The 21,335-nt window shown below is 43.4% G+C and overlaps 1 protein-coding gene across 1 annotated transcript in view; it reads right to left on the bottom strand.

The window, feature by feature from the left end:
• The window catches only part of LOC119652418 (cytoplasmic dynein 2 heavy chain 1), a 101,816-nt gene extending 80,946 nt beyond the window's left edge, over positions 1–20,870 (bottom strand). Inside the window, exons 1-7 of the mRNA XM_038056541.1 lie at positions 20,741–20,870; positions 20,383–20,675; positions 19,673–19,757; positions 19,193–19,319; positions 10,671–10,801; positions 10,122–10,448; positions 9,456–9,817 (exon numbers count right to left, since the gene is read on the bottom strand). Coding sequence (XP_037912469.1) covers positions 9,456–9,817; positions 10,122–10,448; positions 10,671–10,801; positions 19,193–19,319; positions 19,673–19,757; positions 20,383–20,675; positions 20,741–20,777 — 1,362 coding nt within the window. The 5' untranslated portion in view covers positions 20,778–20,870. The remainder of the gene's footprint in view (positions 1–9,455; positions 9,818–10,121; positions 10,449–10,670; positions 10,802–19,192; positions 19,320–19,672; positions 19,758–20,382; positions 20,676–20,740) is intronic.
• Between the last annotated feature and the right edge of the window lie 465 nt (positions 20,871–21,335).

The raw sequence follows: 21,335 nt of genomic DNA, 5'->3' as shown, positions 1-21,335 counted from the left end.
TGACAATATATTGTGCGAGTATAGATCCTGCCATCAGATCAGTTGGGTTTCAGCTGACCTGCAACACAGATCTAATCAGGTCACCCACAATGTAGTAAGCAGCAAATTTGGGTGCTGTCTTTTGCTTTCTGAAGGCCCCCTTCCTACAGCAGTGTAGAATCTACCTGGACTTATGTACACTTTTTGAACTTTCTTTGGGTCTGATGGACCGCTCCGCCTCTAACGGCATTACCTGCCGTAATTGCTTCTTATAAAACCTGCAACGCATTCATTTTCAACGTGCCCTTTACGGAATTCGAAATCTACTTCCATTCCCCGATTCTTAGTTTTTGTCGAAGTTGTAATGCACAACAACTCGATCCCTTCTCATCTTTCAGTAGTTTTAAACGTAGATTAAGGATCCTGCTTTCTCCTCCTCTTGAGGACAACAAGTAACTGGAGTTCACTTTATTTATTGTTCGCTAATAATAAATAATAAACAATTCTACTTGCAGGGTGAATCTTGGTCCTCCTGCTTAGCACCATCCTTTAGCTTTTGAGGCAACCGTTCGGTAGTAGGAGAACAATCCGCGAGTTACAAGGCCTTGAGGGAAAAGGGTTTGGCGCACTCAATGAGGGTGTCGAGCGTATAGTAGATTTTGCAGATACTAACGACCTTGTACTTGTGACTACATGTTTCATAAAACGTTTGTCTCATCTTCCAAGATTCTTTGGTGGACATGTAAAACGTAAATCAATTATATTCTCACAAGAAGCCGACATTTTACTACCATAACACCGATCAATTAGCAAATTCCCAAGAATGCTAATCCCGAAGCAAACAAACCGATCGCGGTTACTCGAGCGGTCCATTACAGAGATCTTTACGATAAATTGGACTCTCGGGATGCCGAGAGAAACCTATATCGCCTTGCCAAAAGTCGATACCAGTGCACACAGGATATCGATCCCTTCTGTTGTGTTAATGGCAAGAATGGTACTTTGTTTATCGATCGACGAGTCATGATGGATAAATGGCGAGAAAATTTCGAGCTGGTTTCAACTGTTCATCCTCTACTTCCATAAATAATGCCGATATTGGGGGGTCTTTATAATCAATCACAAAAAAATGATTCTGCCGAAATCCAGGTTGGTAAACATGAGATCGTTTCAAAATCCATCATTAGATACCAAAAAATTCAGTAAGGCATATCAAGTCTTCAGGCGCAAAATACATAATAGAAAGCGGTCATGAAATTTCCTAGGAAACGTGTCGTTGTCGTGTGAAATCATCCAAAAAATTCACAAAATAATTCTGTATCTACCAGGTTCTAGGTAATTAACTTTAGTAATTGCCGAGACATTATTATCATCATCAACGGCGCAACAACCGGTATCCGGTCTAGGCCTGCCTTAATAAGGAACTCCACTTATCTTGGTTTTGCGCCGAGGTCCACCAATTCGATATCCCTAAAAGCTGTCTGGCGTCGCCATCGGTCTTGTCTTGTTTTTTACCATAGATATTGCCCTTATAGACTTTCCGGGGGGATGATCCTCATCCATACGGATTAAGTGACCCGCCAACCGAAACCTATTGAGTCGGATTTTATCTACAACCTAACGGTCATGGTACTGCTCATAGATTTCGCCGTTATGTAGGCTGCGGAATCGTCCATCCTGATGTAGGGGGCCAAAAATTCTTCGGAGGATTCTTTTCTCGAACGTGGCCAAGAGTTCGCAATTTTTCTTGCTAAGAACCCAAGTTTCCGAGGAATACATGAGGACTGGCAAGATCATAGTCTTGTACAGTAAGAGCTTTGACCCTATGGTGAGACGTTTCGAGCGGAACAGTTTTCGTAAGCTGAAATAGGCTCTGTTGGCTGACAGCAACCGTGCGCGGATTTCATCATCATAGCTGCTATCGGTTGTGATTTTCGACCCTAGATAGGAGAAATTGTTGATGTTGATATCGTCAGCATAGGCCAGTAGTTGGATGGACTTAAAGAGGATCGTGCCTCTTGCATTTACCCCAGCATCACGGACCCCTTTCTCGAGGGCCAAGTTAAAGAGGAGGCATGATAGGGAATCCCCTTGTCGTAGACCGTTCTTGATGTCGAATGGTCTTGAGAGTGATCCTGCTGCTTTTATCTGGCCTCGCACATTGGTCTGCGTCAGCCTAATCAGTTTTATCAATTTCGTCGGGATACCGAATTCTCTCATGGCCGTGTACAGTTGTACCATCGCTACTCTATCATAGGTGCTTGAAAGTCGGTGAAACGATGGTGTAACTGATGTCCATATTATAACAGTTTTTCCATTGCTTGCCGCAGAGAGAAAATCTGATCTGTTGCTGATTTGCCTGGAGTGAAGCCTCTTTGGTATGAGCCAATGATTTTCTGGGAATATGGGGCTATCCGGCCTAGCAAGATAGTGGAGAACATCTTATAGATGATATTTTCCAACGTGATACCTCTATAATTGCTGCACTGTGTGATATCTCCCTTTTTATGTACGAGACAGATAATGCCTCTTTGCTGGCCGCCAGGCATTGATTCGCTGTCCCACACCTTGAGCAAAAGTTGATGAACCACTTGGTGTAATTGGTCGCCTCCATATTGAACCAATTCGGCTGTAATTCCACCGATTCCTGGCGACTTCCTGGCCGATGAATTGCACAGACTGTTTCTCCTATACTTTGTGGTGGCAGTATTTGTCCGTCGTCTTCAGTTGGTGAGACTTTTAACTCGCCGATGTTCTGGTTGTTCAGTAGCTCATCAAAGTGCTCAGCCCATCGCTCTAATATGCCCATTCTGTCGGAAATCAGATTTCCCTCTTTGTTTTGGTAGGGTGATCATGTGTAAGGCTCTACCCTGTTGACTTGTTGGTAAAACTTGCGCGCCTGGTGTGGTTGCTCCCTGTACTTTTCTAGTTCACAGATCGATTGGTCTCCCAGGCTTCCTTTCTTCTTCTGTGAAGTCATTTCTCCACTCGCCGGAGTTCGTGATAAACCTCCGCGCGTGCCCGCGGCTTTAATAAAGCAACATTACTCGGTATGCACCATTTTTCCGTTCCGTAGTTAGCTTATATTCATCGCCAAACCAGCCGTTCCGACTCTTTTGCGGCTGGGGCCAAGTATGTTTGTGGCCGTTTTTATAATAACGTTCTTCAGGTAGTTGTGAAGACCATTTGTTGATACTTCATCTCCCGGACCTCTTTTGACTGCGGTTATTGTGACATCCATTTCCCTCTTATAGGTGTTGCGGCTTCAGTATTAACTCTCACCTGATTGACAGAGGGGATTCTGGGTGGTGTTGTTATTCGAGCTCGGAAGACCATGCCAACGAGATAGTGATCCCAGTCTATATTGGCCCTCCTATATGTTCTGACATTCATGAAGGCTGAGAAAGGGCGGCGTTCGATCAACATGTGGTCGATTTGGTTGAAAGTGGTCCCATCTGGAGAGGCCCACGTATGTTTGTAGACTGCTTTCCGCGCAAACCAGGTACTTCTAACAACCATTTTGTGTGACACTGCTAATTGAATAATCCGCAGTCCGTTATCATTTGTGTTTTGATGTAAGCAATGGGAGTCAACGAATCGCCTGAATACGAAATCCGTCCCTACTTGACTGTTAAAATCCTCAAGTATGATTTTGATATCATATCTGGGACAGGCTTCGAGGGTTCGTTCTATTGCCTCGTAGCAGGTATCCTTCTCCGACTCTGCAGTCCTCTGTAATGAGGCTTATATTTCTAAATTATTCTCGCAAGTGCAGAGTGCATAGCCGTTTTCTTATGTTTTCGAAGCCGATAACAGCAGGTTTCATTTTTTGGTTGGCTAGGAGACCTACTCCGAGCACATGGTTTACTGGATGGCCGCTATAATATATGGTGTAGTGACTTTTATTCAGGAAACCGGTTCCTCTCCAACGCATCTCCTGTAACGCTGTTACATCGGCCTTATATTGGAACAGCAGCCTTATATTCGAATAGGGTATGGGCTAGCTGCTTGGCAGCTTCATCTCTGTACAGAGAGCGCACGTTCCATGAGAAAATGCGCAAATCGTTATACCTTTGTCGTTGTCGAGACATTATATCCAAAATAATTTATATAATCGTCTAAGGAATATATTAGTTATTAGGTTATTTAGTTAAATAAGAAAATAAGCTAGCGGGTTCAGTCAAACACATCAGTATAAAGGTAGCACTGAAGAAGGACACATGTTGTGTTCGAAGCAGGTATATGCGAAATTCCGGATAATAAATATGCAATATAAACAGCAACCGCAAACTTATTTTAATAGCTTTAATTAAATCAAAGGAACTACCTTCATGAAACCACCTAACACAGTTCCTTACGAGGCATGGTGGTTACAGGAAGTACCTGCATCGCTTCGAACTGGATGAGTCCCCTGACTATCTCGAATGCGCAGATGAAAGATGAAGGTTAAACGACCCCCTCAACGTTGTTATCGCATCCCATAATCTCATGAAAGAGATGCGTATTATTCGGTCCCATGCCGCACATAAACTGCTCTAGGCGGGGGCACATCTGCGCATTACGACGAAGTTCGGAAGCCAAGGAGTGAGCCAGTGTCAAGTTTCGCTTACTGCAAAGACCGTAACCAACTAAGGCAGAGACCAACAAAGGGACGTATGAGGTCAATAAATTAGACGGCACGAAGGCGACAGTTCCAGATAGACCTGAAGCCAAAAGAGGCCCTTAAGAATAGACTTAAGCATTGAACAACTGAACCGAAGAAGATGGAAGGAGCGCAAATCAGCCTACAAGGGAGAAAGAAGAAGCCAAAATCTAAATTCAAGAGGGAGGAAATCCCGGAGTTTGGGGCGAAATGAAGACCCAGCAGGGCATCCGTTTGGCAAGAAATTATCTACGTGTAATCTTGCCATGTTTTCCAACGGACAGGTTCGACCAAAGAGGGAGAGTGAGAATAGGCTGGTATGTAATATGTCGCCTTAGGGAACAGGTGGCGTTAAAACGGTGCTTTAGATGCCTTGGCTTTGGTCACATTGCGAAGTCATGCACTAACCCAAATGATAGGTCAAAGCAATGCAGGAGATGCGGAGTGGAAGGCCACATCAGCAAGGACTGCGGAGCTGACCCAAATTGTCTACTGTGCAAAGGAAAGGAGGGTGTGGACCATCGGCACATTGCAGGCAGCAGCAGGTGCCCGGAATACAGGAGAGCCCTTAGCACAAATCGCAGATGAGGTTAATACAAATCAACCTCAACCACTGCGAGGCGGCGCAGGATCTACTCGCGCAAACCATCCGCGAGAAAAACGTCGATGTGGCCATACTAAGTGAACCATACCGAAACCGCGGTGGTAGCGTTTGGGTCAAAGACCAAACGGGCCAAGCAGCGCTGTGGACTTGTGGAGAACAAGCCTTCCAGGAAAGAATGGAGCACCCGGAGGAGGGCTTCATCAGCGCGAAGGTGAAGGGCATCCACATCTACAGCTGCTATGCTCCACCCAGCGCTTCACTCGTCGAGTATGAGCGGATGCTTGCTGCTCTTGTTTTGGATGCAAGAGGACGTTGGCCGATCATAATAGGAGGCGATTTCAATGCGTGGGCTCTTGAATGGGGCAGCCGGATAACTAATGTGAGGGGACGTGTTCTCCTCGAAGCATTCGCGGAGCTGGACGTGGTACTGGCGAATGTTGGGTCTTCGTACACTTTCCGGGGAAGGGGCCTGGGGTCTATATGACATACGTGAGTGCCACTTTAGTCAGTAGAATCGCTTGGCATGTCAGTGAGGACTATACTCACAGCGACCACCAGGCAATCTGCATAGAGATCAAGGGCGGATCGAGCCCGAAAAAGAGTTTTCGCAAAATGCCGGGTGGTATGCTTGGCTGGACAGTGAAAGCGTTCGAGGGGGGCACGTTTTCCGCGGTGCTCAAATCCGACATATCCCTGAATGGTACGGCTGGAGAGAAAGCCACCCAGATCACTCGATGGGTGACGGAAGCATGCGATGCTACTATGCCCAGAAGGCGATTGGTCCCCAGTAGGCAACCCAACTACTGGTGGAACAACGAAATCGCAAGTTTGCGAGCCGCATGTTTTCGGGCAAGGAGGCTTTGCCAGAGGCTCAGGGGAAAACTCGGTGGCGACGGTCGAGAGGAGGCACACAAGCAATTGCGTGGCCGCCTAAAGGAAGCCATTCGGAGGAGCAAAAAGAACTGCTTCAAACAGCTGTGCGACCATGCCGACATAAACCCTTGGGGCGAAGCTTACAGAGTGGTGATGAAAAGGCTGCGGAAATCACCCCAGGCGACCTGTCCGCGCCTCCTGAAACAGATTGTTACCACTCTGTTCCCTCACCACGAAAATAGGGGAAGGCAAGTTTTTGTCCAGCCAAATGACGGCATAATACCGCCTGTAACTGTGGAGGAGCTGCGGGAAGTATGTGGTAGGTTCGGTGATAACAAGGCCCCAGGTTTGGATGGCATCCCCAACCGAGCTTTGAAACTGGCAGTGAAGACTAGGCCCGAACTTTTCGCCAACACCTTCGAGGCGTGCCTAAAAGAAGGAATATTCCCTGCCCAGTGGAAAAAGCAAAAGTTGGTGTTGCTTCCGAAGCCTGGCAAGCAACCTGGAAACCCAGCGTTGTATCGTCCTATATGCCTGTTGGATATGGGGAAGATGATGGAGAGAGTCATCTACAACAGACTCCTGCCCATCGTCGAAGCCAGCAATGGTTTGTCGGAACGCCAGTTTGGTTTCCGACGCGCCCACTCTACGGTGGACGCAATTGGCATGGTGGTAAACCTGGCAAAAGGTGCACTGATTTCTGGCGGCTGCTGTGCCGTGGTGGCGTTGGATGTCAAAAACGCATTCAACTCGGCCAACTGGAATAGAATTAAACGGGCGTTGGCTGACATAGGTGTCCCTGGATACTTAGCGAATTTGGTGGAAAACTACCTCTCAGAGAGGACTCTCTGGTACGGGACGGATGAGGGCCCCAAAGAGTACATTGTCACAGCCGGGGTACCACAGGGATCGGTACTTGGTCCCCTGTTGTGGAATATCATGCATAATGGGGTGCTTGCTCTTCCCGTCCCAGAGGGGACTACGATTGTCGGCTTTGCTGATGACCTAGCTGTGGTTGTTGCAGCAAAACACCCAGAAGATGTGAAGGTTTACGCAACGGAAACAGTGAGAGCGGTAAAGTCCTGGCTAGAAAAGGCCGGGCTGACCTTGGCGGACGCGAAAACGGAAGCGGTCTTGATATCGAAACGCAGGAAAAATAATACTGTAAAAGTGGAGGTCGGTGGACATACGGTCGTATCAGAGCCGGCTATCAAATACCTGGGGGTGATAATTGATACCAAATTGAGTTTTAGGGAGCACCTAGAGTATGCATGCCAAAAGGCAGCCAGTGCCACCACAGCACTTGCAAAAATGTTGCCAAATATTGGTGGGCCGAAACATTGCCGGAGGTTGGTGCTAGCCGGAGTGGTGCGCTCCATCCTGCTCTACTCGTCGCCTGTTTGGGCAGAGGCGCTTGCAAACTCTCAGAGACGGAAGCAGGTGAACTCGGTTTACCGGCGGATGGCTTTGAGGGTTTGCAGTGCTTTTAGAACCACATCAGATGAGGCAGTATTGGTGGTGGCAGGCATGATCCCGGTTGACATTCTGGCCAAAGAAATGAGTGTCCTGTACAATGCAAGACATATGGAGGGGCATGCACAGCGTAGAAATGCGGCAAGGTCAGAGTCGCTTGATCTCTGGCAACGCAGATGGGACGAGTCTGCGAAAGGTCGGTGGACGCACAGGCTCATTCCCAACATTAGGGTGTGGCTTGAGCGAAAACATGGGGATACCAACTACCACATTACCCAGTTCCTCACGGGACACGGTGGTTGCTACAGGCAGTATCTGCACCGCTTTGGGTTGGATGATTTTCCGAACTGTCCCAGATGCGATGGCATACCGGAGGATCCAGAGCATGTGATGTTTCACTGCTCACGATTTGCGATGGAGAGAAGAAGTTTAAACCAGGTGCTGGGCAGGAGCGGGACCCCGGAGAGCTTGGTTACTGAGATGTTGGAGGCCGAGGAGAAGTGGCTTGCGGTTAGCTCCGCAATCATCCAAATGCAGGAGGAGTTGCTGAAAGAACAAAGAAGGAGGAAAGCTGCAAATAGGAGAAGGATGAGTGCCTAAGAGCAAACCTACCCCGCGAAGTAATACCTCAATGGTGGTCCCGCGGGGCTGGGGCTGGAGAGACCGGGGGTGGTTTTTAGTGGGTGTGAATCCCACACGCGTCCGCTGTTGTTCCGCCGTTCAGGCGGCGGAGCAGCGGCGGACGTGTCTTTCTAAGATTTTCCACCTCGGTGTACGCACAAAAAAAAAAGGTTCGACCAAAGAAGTGGACCTGGTGTCAAGAAAAGTTGAACAGGGTTGCGAATGATGGTACGTAGGTGTGGTTAACGCGCTGTTCCTCATCACGGGGTGAATAGCAACAATGTATAATTGGCTAGAAATATGTTATGTAAGGAATACGCAAAAATTAGTGACCAGCACCAGACACGAGGTATATTACCATGAGGAAAACTCTTATGAGTTAAGCTGGCGAAGAATTGGACCATGTCGGATGAATGCTCTACGTTGGACCATGGAATAATAAGACTCGACATTGAAAGAAGTAGAAAGAATAGTAAGCAATTCCAGGAGAATAGATTAGGTTTCCTATGTAAGATTCTTGAGAAATGATGTGGCTCATTTAGAGGTGGCTGGTGATATTAGGAGGGAACACGAATTGGGGTCAGTTCTTCAGAGATTTCAACATCGTTGGTTCATATGAGGCCAGCAGTCCGTCTAGGACGGTCACGTCATCAGGAGATGCATCCTGATAGAACAGGAACCTAGCCAGAATGAGAACAGAAGTGCAAAATCTTTTATCCAAGCTAAACAAACTGGGGACTGCCGAGGTGCAAAAAAACACTCATGATGTCTAGCAACGCGTCTGGGGAAGCAAAGTGAAACAGATTCAAGAAATCCATGAAGGGATTGAACCAACCAAAGAAGCATCTAGGCTATGAAGACCTGAAGAAGAAAAATGGGTCATTTACCGAGAATGAGGACGGGGTACCTTCGCTCCCCAAAACTTACTTCACGGTGTACCAATTTCACGAAGAAAGACAACAAAATTCTGAGAATTGAAAATAAGCAAAAGAGGTATGCTCGGAAGCTAAATTAAGATGGGCGGACCTTGCAACCAAGGAAGTCACTCGGCGTGTATGGAATTTTCCTGAATGGCGAGGAAGCCTCCATTCATGTTCTGTTACAGAGTTCAGCCATCAAGCTATACTTAAGAGTTAAACTATAACAATTAAAGGGGTAAAATATTTCTTCAGGACGCAGTGTAATTTACCTTCACACTATTATTATTAATTAATGATTATTGGCTTAGCAAATGCATTATCTACAACACCATTCTTAACTTACTTGATGTTGAACAACCTTCAGCCATCTGCATTCGTTGCATAGTGTCGAAAGATGACCAACATGAGGTTCGACGTTGGTATCGTTCATAGCTTTCTTCAAATCTTGCAGCAAGAGTTGTAACGATTGCAAAAATTGTTCGCGTTCAGTTGTAAGTAGCTCCAGGATCATTGGTCGTTGTATTAAGGTGTCATATTTGGAAAATATGAAAATCACTTGCCGGGGATTGTTCAAATGATGATGGAGTTCATATTTAATACCCAATGCGATTCGCTCGTCTATTGGCTGCAGGAGTTGCTCGAATTGCTGCAAAGCTTTGTTCCACTTCTTCTGTCCAACGGCTGTGGTGTCGAAAACATTTATGCCTGTGCCGTTCAAAAAAATTAAAAATTGTTAAGGAAGTAGTCTTGATTGTAAGAATATTTCATTATTTTTTCTAAATAATTTACGATGTATCTTGTATCTTTGTGTCTTTGTTCATATAGAAAATTTATACGATGTCTCTAAAACTCTCACCGGAGAACAGGTAAGTCTGCTGAATTTCAAAATATTTTATTCTCAACGTACAGAAGGAGGGTGCAACTTGTATAATTTTATATCTCATCACTATATGTGCTTCCTCAGTAAGCTCTTCCCTAATGGAACAAACTACCAACAAAAAGAACTTACTCTTGAATGGGGAATTCCACGACAGCATATTCCTTATTTCATGATCATCAAGCAACGTAATTATTTGCTTATACAAATTCTTTATACCCTTAATTTCGGATAACCGCTCCTTGAATAGATGTCCTTGCTGTGGTGAATGCGGCTTCCCAATCCACGGGTGCTGGCCGTAATTGGGCCAGAAGAGTCTCGTTAACGAATCGCAAAGTTGCATCCAGGACTCGGTTATATCCAGAACTTGGTTCATTAGATTGTTAATGTGGTAGGAGCTGACATTCCAGACGTCCTCGTTCATTAGATTCTCAATGCACGTCTCAACTATTTGATTACCTGCAGAGCAACGATACAGACGGAATGAATGAAGTGGCCGTTCGAATAGGGCAGAAAAACCACCGATTATTATCAGTGAATGCGGGCTAGTGGTACAGGGAGGAGGATACAAGGACCAAGTACTGTAAGGAATTGCGGCATGTGCGGAATGTTATTTTCATGCGGGACTGAGAGTCTTTTCAGAGCAAAGAAAGGACTATTGAGTGGCCATTGAAAACATACAAATAACATCCATCAAATCTGCCATCCGATTCTGTGGGTAGTGGTATGGTAGGCGCCATATTTCATCCAAGTTGTTGTGTGCAGAATCCAGAAATTCTTCGACCGTGTTCAGGGAGTTTTGGTCAATTTGTCTGGAAAAAATGGGAAGGAAATTTTCGTTGAATTAGCAACGACGGAAGTTTGTTAATTTTTGTAGGTTGGGGTTGTGCGATATTTTGGCTTATGTATATGAGAAAATAAATTTGTAGGCGAATATACACGTGCACGCCGGGTGAACTAGTTATTTTTTTCATTTGGTAAAAATTCAAACTGACCTCAGGTTCTCCTGTAAACTATATATATATACATATAATATATGTTCATGTATCTTCAAGTTGTTGGAAAGTTGACTGAGGAAAACGGAACGTCAGGGACAAAAATGCGCTTTCAATTAAAATATTCTCCAATTGTCCAAAGAACAAATTTGATTTTTTCAATGTATCCTCACTCTCTAATCTTCTTTTCAGAAAATTCCAGTGGAGAAGATGGTGGGTTCTTATCAGTAGAAACATCTACTTAGGTTGATTCTGGAAGCCAAAATCCACCATACAAGAACTTAAGATTTCCAAGAATTGGTTCGTGGAAAGTTTTGCAATGTCAATGTGTTTTTAATGTCAATGTGGGCATTGATGAACTGGCCTTTTAAGTCGGAAGACACCCGAGTCGACGGATGTTGTGCTATGCGTTTGGAAATGCCATTGGCAGGACTCTCTACCCATAACTGGCCTAATCGGTCAATCGGGTTTATGAATTTTTGGCAATCCCCAAATTCTGGGTATGTCGGCTGGTCAAGATGTTAACCTTACTGCTATGTTCTTTACTCGTTTTAAAAGTTTTATGAGTTGAGTTGAGTTTCGCCTTTACTTTTTGTAAGTTGTTCTGCCGTCCAACAGGCTTTGAATTTATCGGCATATTCCTTTTTCCCTATCGCGAGAGTGACGCTCCCTTTGCTCACAGTGATAATTAGTCTGTATGTCTTGATATTCTTTTTGGATTTTTCTTAGTTTCTCGCTGCTGAGCAATTTTTTGGCCGCCTTGATATTTTTTGTATATTTCTTCAGTGATGTAGTGTAACTGCTGTTTTGGTAATTTTCCGGATTTCTTTTCGTGAATGGGCAACAATTTGGCGGAGAAGGGCTTATGTCTGGTCGAATTGTTGTTCACAGAACGGTAACAATTCGACTTTTTTTATAATTGAAGTTATCAGGCTGTTGGATTGTACTACGTCCAGGTCCGCAGACTTTTATTCACCTTCTATCAGATAGATAGATAGAGAAATGTGGCGCTCTTCAGGGTCATCTTTTCCTTATATTGGTTTTCTCTGCCCATTATCGTCGTGGTTGACACGGTCTTTTAAACTAAGCCGCGGTATGAAGGGCATTGGGCTTAATTCCTGGATTTATATAGAACTCCACCATTAACGTACCCAATACAAGTTGGGCTGAAAAGTGCATTGGCTAACAAACAGACTGCGCTACTAGTATTAAATCCATATGATTTTTAGTTAACCCTAACCTTCAAAAGACAGACGTGCAAATTTGACAGCTGTCGGACTATTAGCTTGTGGCTTAGAAAATTTTGAATGAAGCAGTTTGTTTGAAGAAAATAGGTTAAAACGAATTTCGTGTGTTAATAAAGAACTCCTTTTTGCTTGATAAACATTGTTCGGACTTAGCACCTGCTGAAAAGTGGTTTGCTAAGTTTAGATGAGGCGGAATGAGTACCGAGGACGATGCACGCAGTGGACCGTGGCTGTTACTGACGAAAACATCAAAAAAGTCCACAAAATAATTTTGGATGACGGCAAAGTGAACTTGATTGAGATAGCTAAGGCTCTATAGAAATCAAAGGGACGTATTGGACATGTTGTGCACGAATGTTTGGGTATGTGAAAGCTCTGTTCAAAGTAAGTACCGCGCTAGCTCACCAACAACAACAAGGAGTTGAGCAGTGTTTGAAGCTCTTTCTCCATAAAAACGCGAATTTATGCGTCAATATGTGACAATGGACGAAGTGTGACTCCATTACTTCACAACAGAATCAAAACGATCTTCATCTGAGCGGACTGTATGTGTTGAACCGATTCCAAAGGATGCAAAGACGCAACAGTCCGATGGCAGGCTAAGGGATCAATATTTTGGGATTTGTGTAGTATAATATTCATCGACTATCTTAAGAAGGGAAAAACCATCAATTTCGACTATTATATAGTGTTATTGGAGAGTTGGAATGATGAATTTGTGGAAAAACAGCCTCATTTACAGAAAAAGAAAGTGATGTTTTATCAAGACAATGAAAATGATGGCGAAATTGCACGAATTGGGCTTCGAATAGCTTCCGCCTCCTTCGTATTCTTCAGATCTAACCTCAGTGAATTGTTTCTGTTCTTAGACCTCAAGAGAATGCTGGCTGGAGAGAAATTTTGTATCCATGAAAAGGTAATCGCCGAAACTGAAGCCTATTTTGAGGCTAAAAACAAATCGTACTATAAAAATGGTATCGAAAAATGATATGACCGCTATAATCGTTGTATCGTCCTCGAAGGCAACTACACCACATTGAAAAATAAAATAAGATTTTATTAGTTAGCCTACGGACTTTTCAGCCCAACCACCATAATCTACTATTCCAGAAAACTTTGGGCAATTGTAATAAACTTTCCAGGAACCAGCTCATGGAAATCTTCAGTTCCTGCATAGTGGATAACAATATTTTGGGTGCCACCAATCATGCCTATAAGCGGATGCTTGTATTTCCATCTTTCCTCCCGAACATTTGTTATTGAGGTTCTCTCCAGTATTCAACGTGATAACTCACTACTTGTAAAAGTTATATATTGGGATAAGCTGGTTTGATTATGCTTCATGTTAAGGCTTAATATTTGGGTAAGTTATTGTCACGTTGGTCATGTTTTAGGGACAAGACATGGATTCCAATTTAAAAACCAACAAATTGACCTTAGTAGAGAAAGAGGTGTTAATGCCAGGCGCATCACCCAAAGACGAGCTGTTTGCACCCAGTAGAAAGTACAGAGCACAAGACACAGTGCTCCTGCTTCGAAACCGGCGACGTCGGGGGTCTTCCGTTGAAAAACAGTCGACAAGAATGTCGTCTACCGGAAGTCAGTGAAGAAGCGGAAGTGTGTTGGAGTACTGCTCAAGAATTTGCACTAGGATGCATCCATATTCTGCGCAAAATTATGAACGACAATAACAATCGAGAAGGAAAGCGCAACTTGCTGCCTCCAAGCGCAATCCATCCTAGGATGAGGAAATGAATAGGGAGAGGAAAAAATATGAACTGAGTGTCGGAGGGGTCGGACGCAAAACGAATCTGCAAACAGCTAGCGGCAACTGGCGCTGGAGGTGGGGACCAGCGTTGAGCCCAGACTGTCGTAAGTGGCAGGCAAGCAGGTCGCTCGAATCTGGTTGCCAAACATTCACACGGATAAGGAAAAATTCGGGAAATCTCAGCGACTTACAAACTCCAGGAGGTGGAATCTACTTCGCATAAATGCGAAGTGCCTGGGAGCATTGAAAAAGGTGGACTGGAAAGTGTGGTTAAGTTTCAGGAAAGGTGAAAGCCCAGTTGGCGTTACTAACGAGTTTTTGGGTTTATGAAAATTAACGACGGGACAGAGACTGATCATCTTCCAACCTAAGCAGATGTTGAGCACGTACCCTCGTCAAAAAAAGTTTTGTACACCCTTCTATATCCGAATCTGGGTTCCAACCATATAATCGTGTTCAAAATGGAACAGGTGGGAGCGGATATTGCGTATATCTCTTCATTTTAAACGCCTTGCAATCAATTAGTTCCACAAGGAGAACCCAATATCTACGTCGTTGATACGTGGAAGGCCAACCTGTTGGTAGGCCGAGATGGCGATGCCAGGTATACAGTTTGAAGTAGCTTGAAAATTAAGGAAAGTGGTGGGCCTTTCTTTGACTTTATTATTCCAATATAACAAATCTACCGGCCTCTCGGAAAATTCTGACCGACAATATGATTCTGAGGGTGAATAGCTTGGTTGTGTCTGATCAGAGATCCATCTCAGATCATAATTGGATACTTTTAAGGTTAAATTTTGCTGTACCCTAACCAACCATTTTAAAGATCCAGGGAGGGTGGATTGAAGGATGTTTGGCCAAGTTCTCAAGAATAAACTCTCCGGTGCTCGAAATGCTTATACAGGCACCCCAGGCTAATTAGAATCAAAGGTTGGGGCTTTGAAAAAAGCATGCATTCGATACAGACTTTAAAATTTTGTGCCTTCTAAAATATTGCAAAAAAGATGGTGGAATGAAGATCTGTCTAACCCTAGGAAGTTAACCAGAGAGATATTCAGCCTGTGCTATAGACAAAAATACTGGCAGCCACGTAAGGACTGCTTGAAAAGGTGCAAGCCGGTCATCAATATTACCAAGAAGTGTTCCTGCACTATTGTCAGAACACTAAAAGCACCAGCTAGTTTGCGAGACTGCGCTAACAAAGCTCTAAATCCTGCAAAGGGCACCCTCGAATCGCTGTACCCCATCCTCGTATTCTCAAAGGATAAGATTTTTTTAAACGCTCTTCTCTTGAAACTACATTTTCAAGCTTTTGTGTCCATCTGTCTGTCTGTTACACGCACTTCTCTCGTGAACGGTTGTATCGATTGGCACCAAATTTGGTGAGAAGATGTGAATGCCCACGCATGCACTGAGTTACCTTGTTCTATGCAGAACTTAACAAATATGCAACATGCAAAAGGGACCTTGCACCGAATATAGTCATGTGGTGCAAGGTCTAAAATGCTGACCTTAGTTCTGACGTTTAATATAAAAGGGGAGAGAGCGGAGGTTGGAAATTGTTGTGTTGCATCCTTTCGTAACTGGGGCTTAAGACTACACTCAAAGTTTTCCTTTTTTGCAGTAAGAGGCGACTAAAAGGGGGGGGGGGGGGCTAGCAACCTGCTAAATTTAACTCTACTGCTACCGAAACGTCAACACATTGCCTCGGACAGAGACTGACCTGATGGGACAACCATTGGCAATTGAAAACGACTGTGATTAGTTTCTGGAATATGCTCACGCTTCTCGATAACGGTAACGAAAGTCTTCAGAATGCTCGCTTTCTTAAACTTAAGCGGGAATTTCAACCATACATGCTGGACATTCTGGGCCTAAGCGAAGTAAGATGGTGGGACTCTGAAAAGAGTACTCTTTTCCCCTTGTTTACTTATGGCAATGTGCTTTTGCACTCTGGAAAGCCAAGTGGTAGCAGACCCGAATCTGATGTCGGGTTGTTTTTGACGGTTACCGCGAGGCGCCCTCTCTTGACCTGGGAGTGGGTTTCAGACAGGCTTCTAATTGCAAGATTCTGGTCCAGGTTAAGGAGCATCACAATTGTACAATGTTACGCATCAACGAAGATTTCCGATATAGCAATTAAACGCAGCAAGGGGACTTCCTGAAGTTGACATTCTGATCGTGTGATCTGACAACATCTTATTCGGAGATGTCATGGGGGAACATGGCTTTGGCGACGGCAACGGTAATGGTGAGAGGTTCGTTGACATCGTGATCTTCCACTGCTTCGTTATTGGTGACATATTGTTCGAGCACAGAGTCTACCATAATGTCAATTGGGTATCAACTGAACGACGCAGTACGAGCAATCAGAACGATTGGATTTGGGAGTTGTCTACTAAATTTGCGTAGCAAGAGAGACGATGAGATCGGTCTCACTATCTGATTGCTTACATTTGCTTGCTCGTTGCGTCGGCAGTATTGCGGTCTAAGCTGAGCATCGACCGCTTATACGACCCAGCTGTCATTAGATAATGGGAGAGCTATCTTGTTGATTAGACGGCAGATATACTGAGTAACCCGCCTGAAAATATCAATCGTCGACCACGTTTCGAAGGGGCGTCTTAATATCTGGCTGACTGCGGAATCGTGGAAGCGAATTGATGAATGGAAGGAATTGAAAACTCTATTGGCCGGGGGCATGACGCGCTCGAACTTCGATACCGAGCGAAATGCCAATAAGTTCAATGTAGTGTACGCCGCGACTAGGGAGAATTTGCTATTGCGCCGGTCAGGGAAGATGCCGCAGATCATAATGATTTCACATGTATGTACCGCATCACGAAAGAGTTTGCTTGGAGTGGCAAATCTTCTAATTAAGTGGTCCTGTAAAGGACGTCAATAGTCGACTTCTTATCCACGGTGATGTACAACTGAAGAGGTGGAACATGGTTCTTAACCAAATCACATCCGGTGAGGTTTTTTCTCTTCTGGATGAAATGGCTAGTCACCGTTACATGCTGATACGGACTGCTCATCCAAGCAGAAGAGAAATCATTTCAACCTTTAATACACTCAAACGGAGTAAAGCTAATCGGCTTGATTATTTGTCGCTGCACCTGCAGTTACTGTGGATTTACTACTTCCACTTGTACGGAAAATTTGGTGATCTGCATATTTCAAAGAGAGTGAGTGTTTGTTCTCCCATCTGATAATGGACTCTGGCCAAATGAAGTGCATTTCAGGTAATAGCGAGCAATGGCGTGTATGTGTGGTTAATGCGCTATACCCCACGCAGTGGTGAATGACAACCTATATATTTAGCTTAAATTTATATCGATCGTTGTACGCATGTATAGTTATGGATGAATGAGTGAATTTTTATTAATATTATATTTAACGTTCAAATTTTTCGGTTGGGTAAATTCTGAGAATGGGTCGAAAGAAAAGAGTGCGGGAGAATGATGGTGATCCTCTGGTGAATCAGCAGGTACCTAAGAGGAAAAAGGCGCACTATTACTTCCGATGAACGAGCGGTAACTGAAGCAAAACCTGAGGGAACTGAAAATGGTGAATGGTACCAGGTCATTCATAAAAAAGCTAAGAAGTAATTGCGGGTGAGATTTTGCCCCTAGGAAATTATTATCTCCGACAACGGCAATTTTCCGTACGCGGAGATACTAAAAAAGGTCAAAACTGTCCCGGAACTAAAAGAACTAGGCTGGAATGTCAACAAAATCCGAAAGACCCAGAAAGATTATCTCATGTTTGAGTTGAAAAGATCTAGCTTGTTCAAAACTGACGGCTTTCATAGCCAAGTTAAGAACTCACTTGGGAAGAGTCACAGTGCAGGTCCAAAAGGATGACGGTTACTTACAGTGCAAGAATCTCAAAGAAGTAATATCCTGAAGAGAAATTGACACTGCGTTGAAAGAGCAATGTAAGTTGAAGGAACTCCCACAATGCGGCTACCAGTGGAGGTAGTGCAGCAGCTATTATCGGCAGAAAAAATCGAATCGGATGGGTTGTCTGCTGTCTGGTATAGCCGATGTCATTAAAGAGGTGCTTCAAGTGTGTTATGTACCGGCACTTCGCGAAGGCATGCATCAACAGACTCGACTAGTGGAGCAACGATATGGGCTTGCGCTAGGCGACCAATTCTGAGTGGTTTTGCATGGGCAAAAATAAGCGGCGTGTACGTGTGCAGCTGCTACACCCTACTTGGTAACACATTGTCTGAATTTGAAGACATGTTAAACAACCTTGTTCAAGACGCAAAGGAATGAAGTCCGAAGATGATTGCTGTTGATTTTAATGCGTGGGCCTTGGAATGAGGAAGCAGAGAAAATACAGACGACATACCCACAGAGATTAGTAGGCAATTATTTTCGAACTAAGGTGACTGCCACACAATAGGCAAATAATATACCCAAAGCCGGGAGGGACGTCAGCCCTCCTCCGCCTGCAAAAATTTCAAGCGGAACAATAAGGAATGTTTTCAGGAGCTCTGCCCTGAGGTGGATTTAAGCCCGCGCGGAGTTGTGATGGGACAATTCGGAGGCCGGTGGTCTCCGCAGATCACTCGACCTACCCTCTTGTTGCAAATCATCCAGGAGTTGTTCCGCCAACAAGAGAGGGGAGCCGGCAATGCCTAATGGGGTCCCCAATCTCGCCGTGAAATCTGCTAACCTCCTATAGGATACTGCAGTCCTGTATTGTACCGTGACGGTCTTGAATGAAGTGCTCTAACACACTTCAAGGCCCTGACCTAATTAGATTGTTCCGCCAACGATTATTATTATTATTTTACACAAAACTTTAAAAGGGTAAAAAATTCGACATTCTACCTTGAAATATTTTTGAGTTTTTTCGTCAGAGTTTCCGCTGTTGAGAGATTGTGGCAACCAGTTAAAAAAATAATTTTTTAGACCGCCATATCACCCCCTATTGCTGCCAAAAAACACGATTATATATAATTTAATATATATACTTTTTTGTGTGAAAACGATTTTATCTATCAACAAATATTTCTAGGAAACAAAAAATTTAAAAGTTTGTTAAAAGCTAGTTTTTGAAAATTTTTCGGAAATGAGCTCTTTGGAATTTATGGTTCATTTGACTCTGATTTATTTGATTGGCGTGTGCATATATAGACAATTGATCCCAATATTGTTCTGCATTCTGCAACATTACCTGATTTGCTTGTTGATCTTCTCCAGAATTGAAATGAACGTTTGAGCTTGTTCTTTGCCTGATTTGGTTGGCGAGTTCAGCATTTTTGCTTTCCAAAAGTTTATTTCATCCTGTACACTTGCAATTCCTTTTAAAAAAAAGTTGTTGGGGAAATGGGTCATTATTATTGAAGGTAGGGACATAATAGATCTGCATATGAATGTTTAAATAATATATGTTTTTCACATTAAAAATGAATATTATTTAAGTCAACATTATTTCATGCAACTGTCAGAAACATAAACTCATTTTACAATATTAATAAAATATTCTGTGTATATCGTTCATGCAAAAGTAAGAAACCAGTTTATCCCTGGCAAACATACACAACATAAAATATTTAACCAACGAATTGAAATGAAAAAAAAAAAAAATATCAGAAGTGAAAATTGGTCCTAAATTACGTTATTTTGATGATTGCACACTTCAAGCACACTTCACCTGTTTGCGGTAATCCCAATGTCGAGCCCAGTGACACATGCAAATTTTCCAATAGTCCTGTCAGCTCGGGGCTGTAGTCGCTCCTCTGTAAATATGTAGGCAATATGAAAGGGTGCCAAGCAAACTTACTAAATACTCTGTCATATCGTTGCATTTCAATTCTCAGTATCCTTTTGGAACTGGGAGCAGAATACGGACAGACAAATTGTGATGCAAGGACTGTGTTTGTAGGTGTTACTATATGAAACTCCTCGGGGAAAATCTTCATATCTTCTCTTCACTAGACCGACTTTTTTTAAAATTCCATTAGGAATGAACATTAAGGCTTGCACGTTTCCATGTACTTTTTCTTTTGACAACGTTCTGAAGGATTAAGATTAAGTTTGGGCGTTCAAAATTTGAATTATTTAGAAAAAATTGTGGTTATTATGGCGGATACACCCTAATTATTCCTGAACTCAATCCTTCCAATATATTACAAAGTCCTCAGTTGTCTTTATTAAAGTTATCTAAGTTAAGTCTATTGAAGAATATGGCAAAAAATACTCAGCGATCAGAACTCTAGCTGCGTTTGACATGAACATTTTTCACTAGGAACCTACACACGTGTAGGTGGATATGCATATGCTTTTCTATATGGTTAAGGATCACAGTATTCAATTGGACAATCAATATGTAGTGCAAGGGAACACACATCAAAATGAAATTACTTTGGAAACATGTGGAGAGAACACTCGGGCAACTGAATTGTATATTGATTTGACCATGCCACCCTCAAGCGTTAATAAGCCCAATGAGTTCACACTCGGCTGGCCATTTCCAACGTGAGGAATTTTGTAGAATAGTAAACAATGTTGGTCGTTTGGAATCCGATGATGAAATTGGATTTTCGAATCCTGTTTGGTTGCAGCCAATATTGTAATTTCGTCACTTTCAAAGAACTCCCGGACCAACAGTTTGTGCTCGTCTTGACTGACATGGGAGGATGTATCAAAATATTCAGCTGAAAGGCAAAGGGAAGTCATTGATTCAAATAGCAAATACTTGGAATATGAAAGTGTCCTTAACCTGATGTAGTTAGAACGAATTTCACTTTGTCCGACATAATTTGTTTCCGGTGGTTTCAGGGAGAAATTGGCATTCACTACTTCACTGTTCGAGTACTTTGACCGAAATCAAAATTTGTTTTGGAAATTTGTTACCAGGGTTTCGGTTTCCATAGCTGATAAGGGGTTGAACACCTGTTTGATTGTTTATAGTCTTTGTTGACGTTTGTGGGGTATTTCGTTGTTATGATGAAAAACTATGGCGAATATGATGTCATGGAAATGCATTTTCCGGGGTAAGAATGCTACTGTATTTGTATGAAAAGGGAAGGTTAGAGAGAAGGCAAGACAAGCCAGGAATAACTGACGAAGCACGTGCAGGTTTGAAGTAATACAGATTTGAAAATTACAAAAAAAAACATGAATAAGGGAAGAATTATGTTTTGCCCTTTACCCTCTTATATAGGTCCTTTGTTTGTGAAAAAAAACTTTTATAATCAACTGACTCTTCGTACTTCTGTTTGTTTGACATACGAACTTTTTTCAAAAACATTCACATCTACACTCCGCAACAAAACTAGCACATTTCTTAAAAATTCAACGAATTTGTGTTTGAT

This window comes from Hermetia illucens, chromosome 3 (assembly GCF_905115235.1).
Source record: "Hermetia illucens chromosome 3, iHerIll2.2.curated.20191125, whole genome shotgun sequence".
NCBI lineage: Eukaryota > Metazoa > Arthropoda > Insecta > Diptera > Stratiomyidae > Hermetia > Hermetia illucens.
This window is presented reverse-complemented; position numbering and strand designations above follow the sequence as displayed.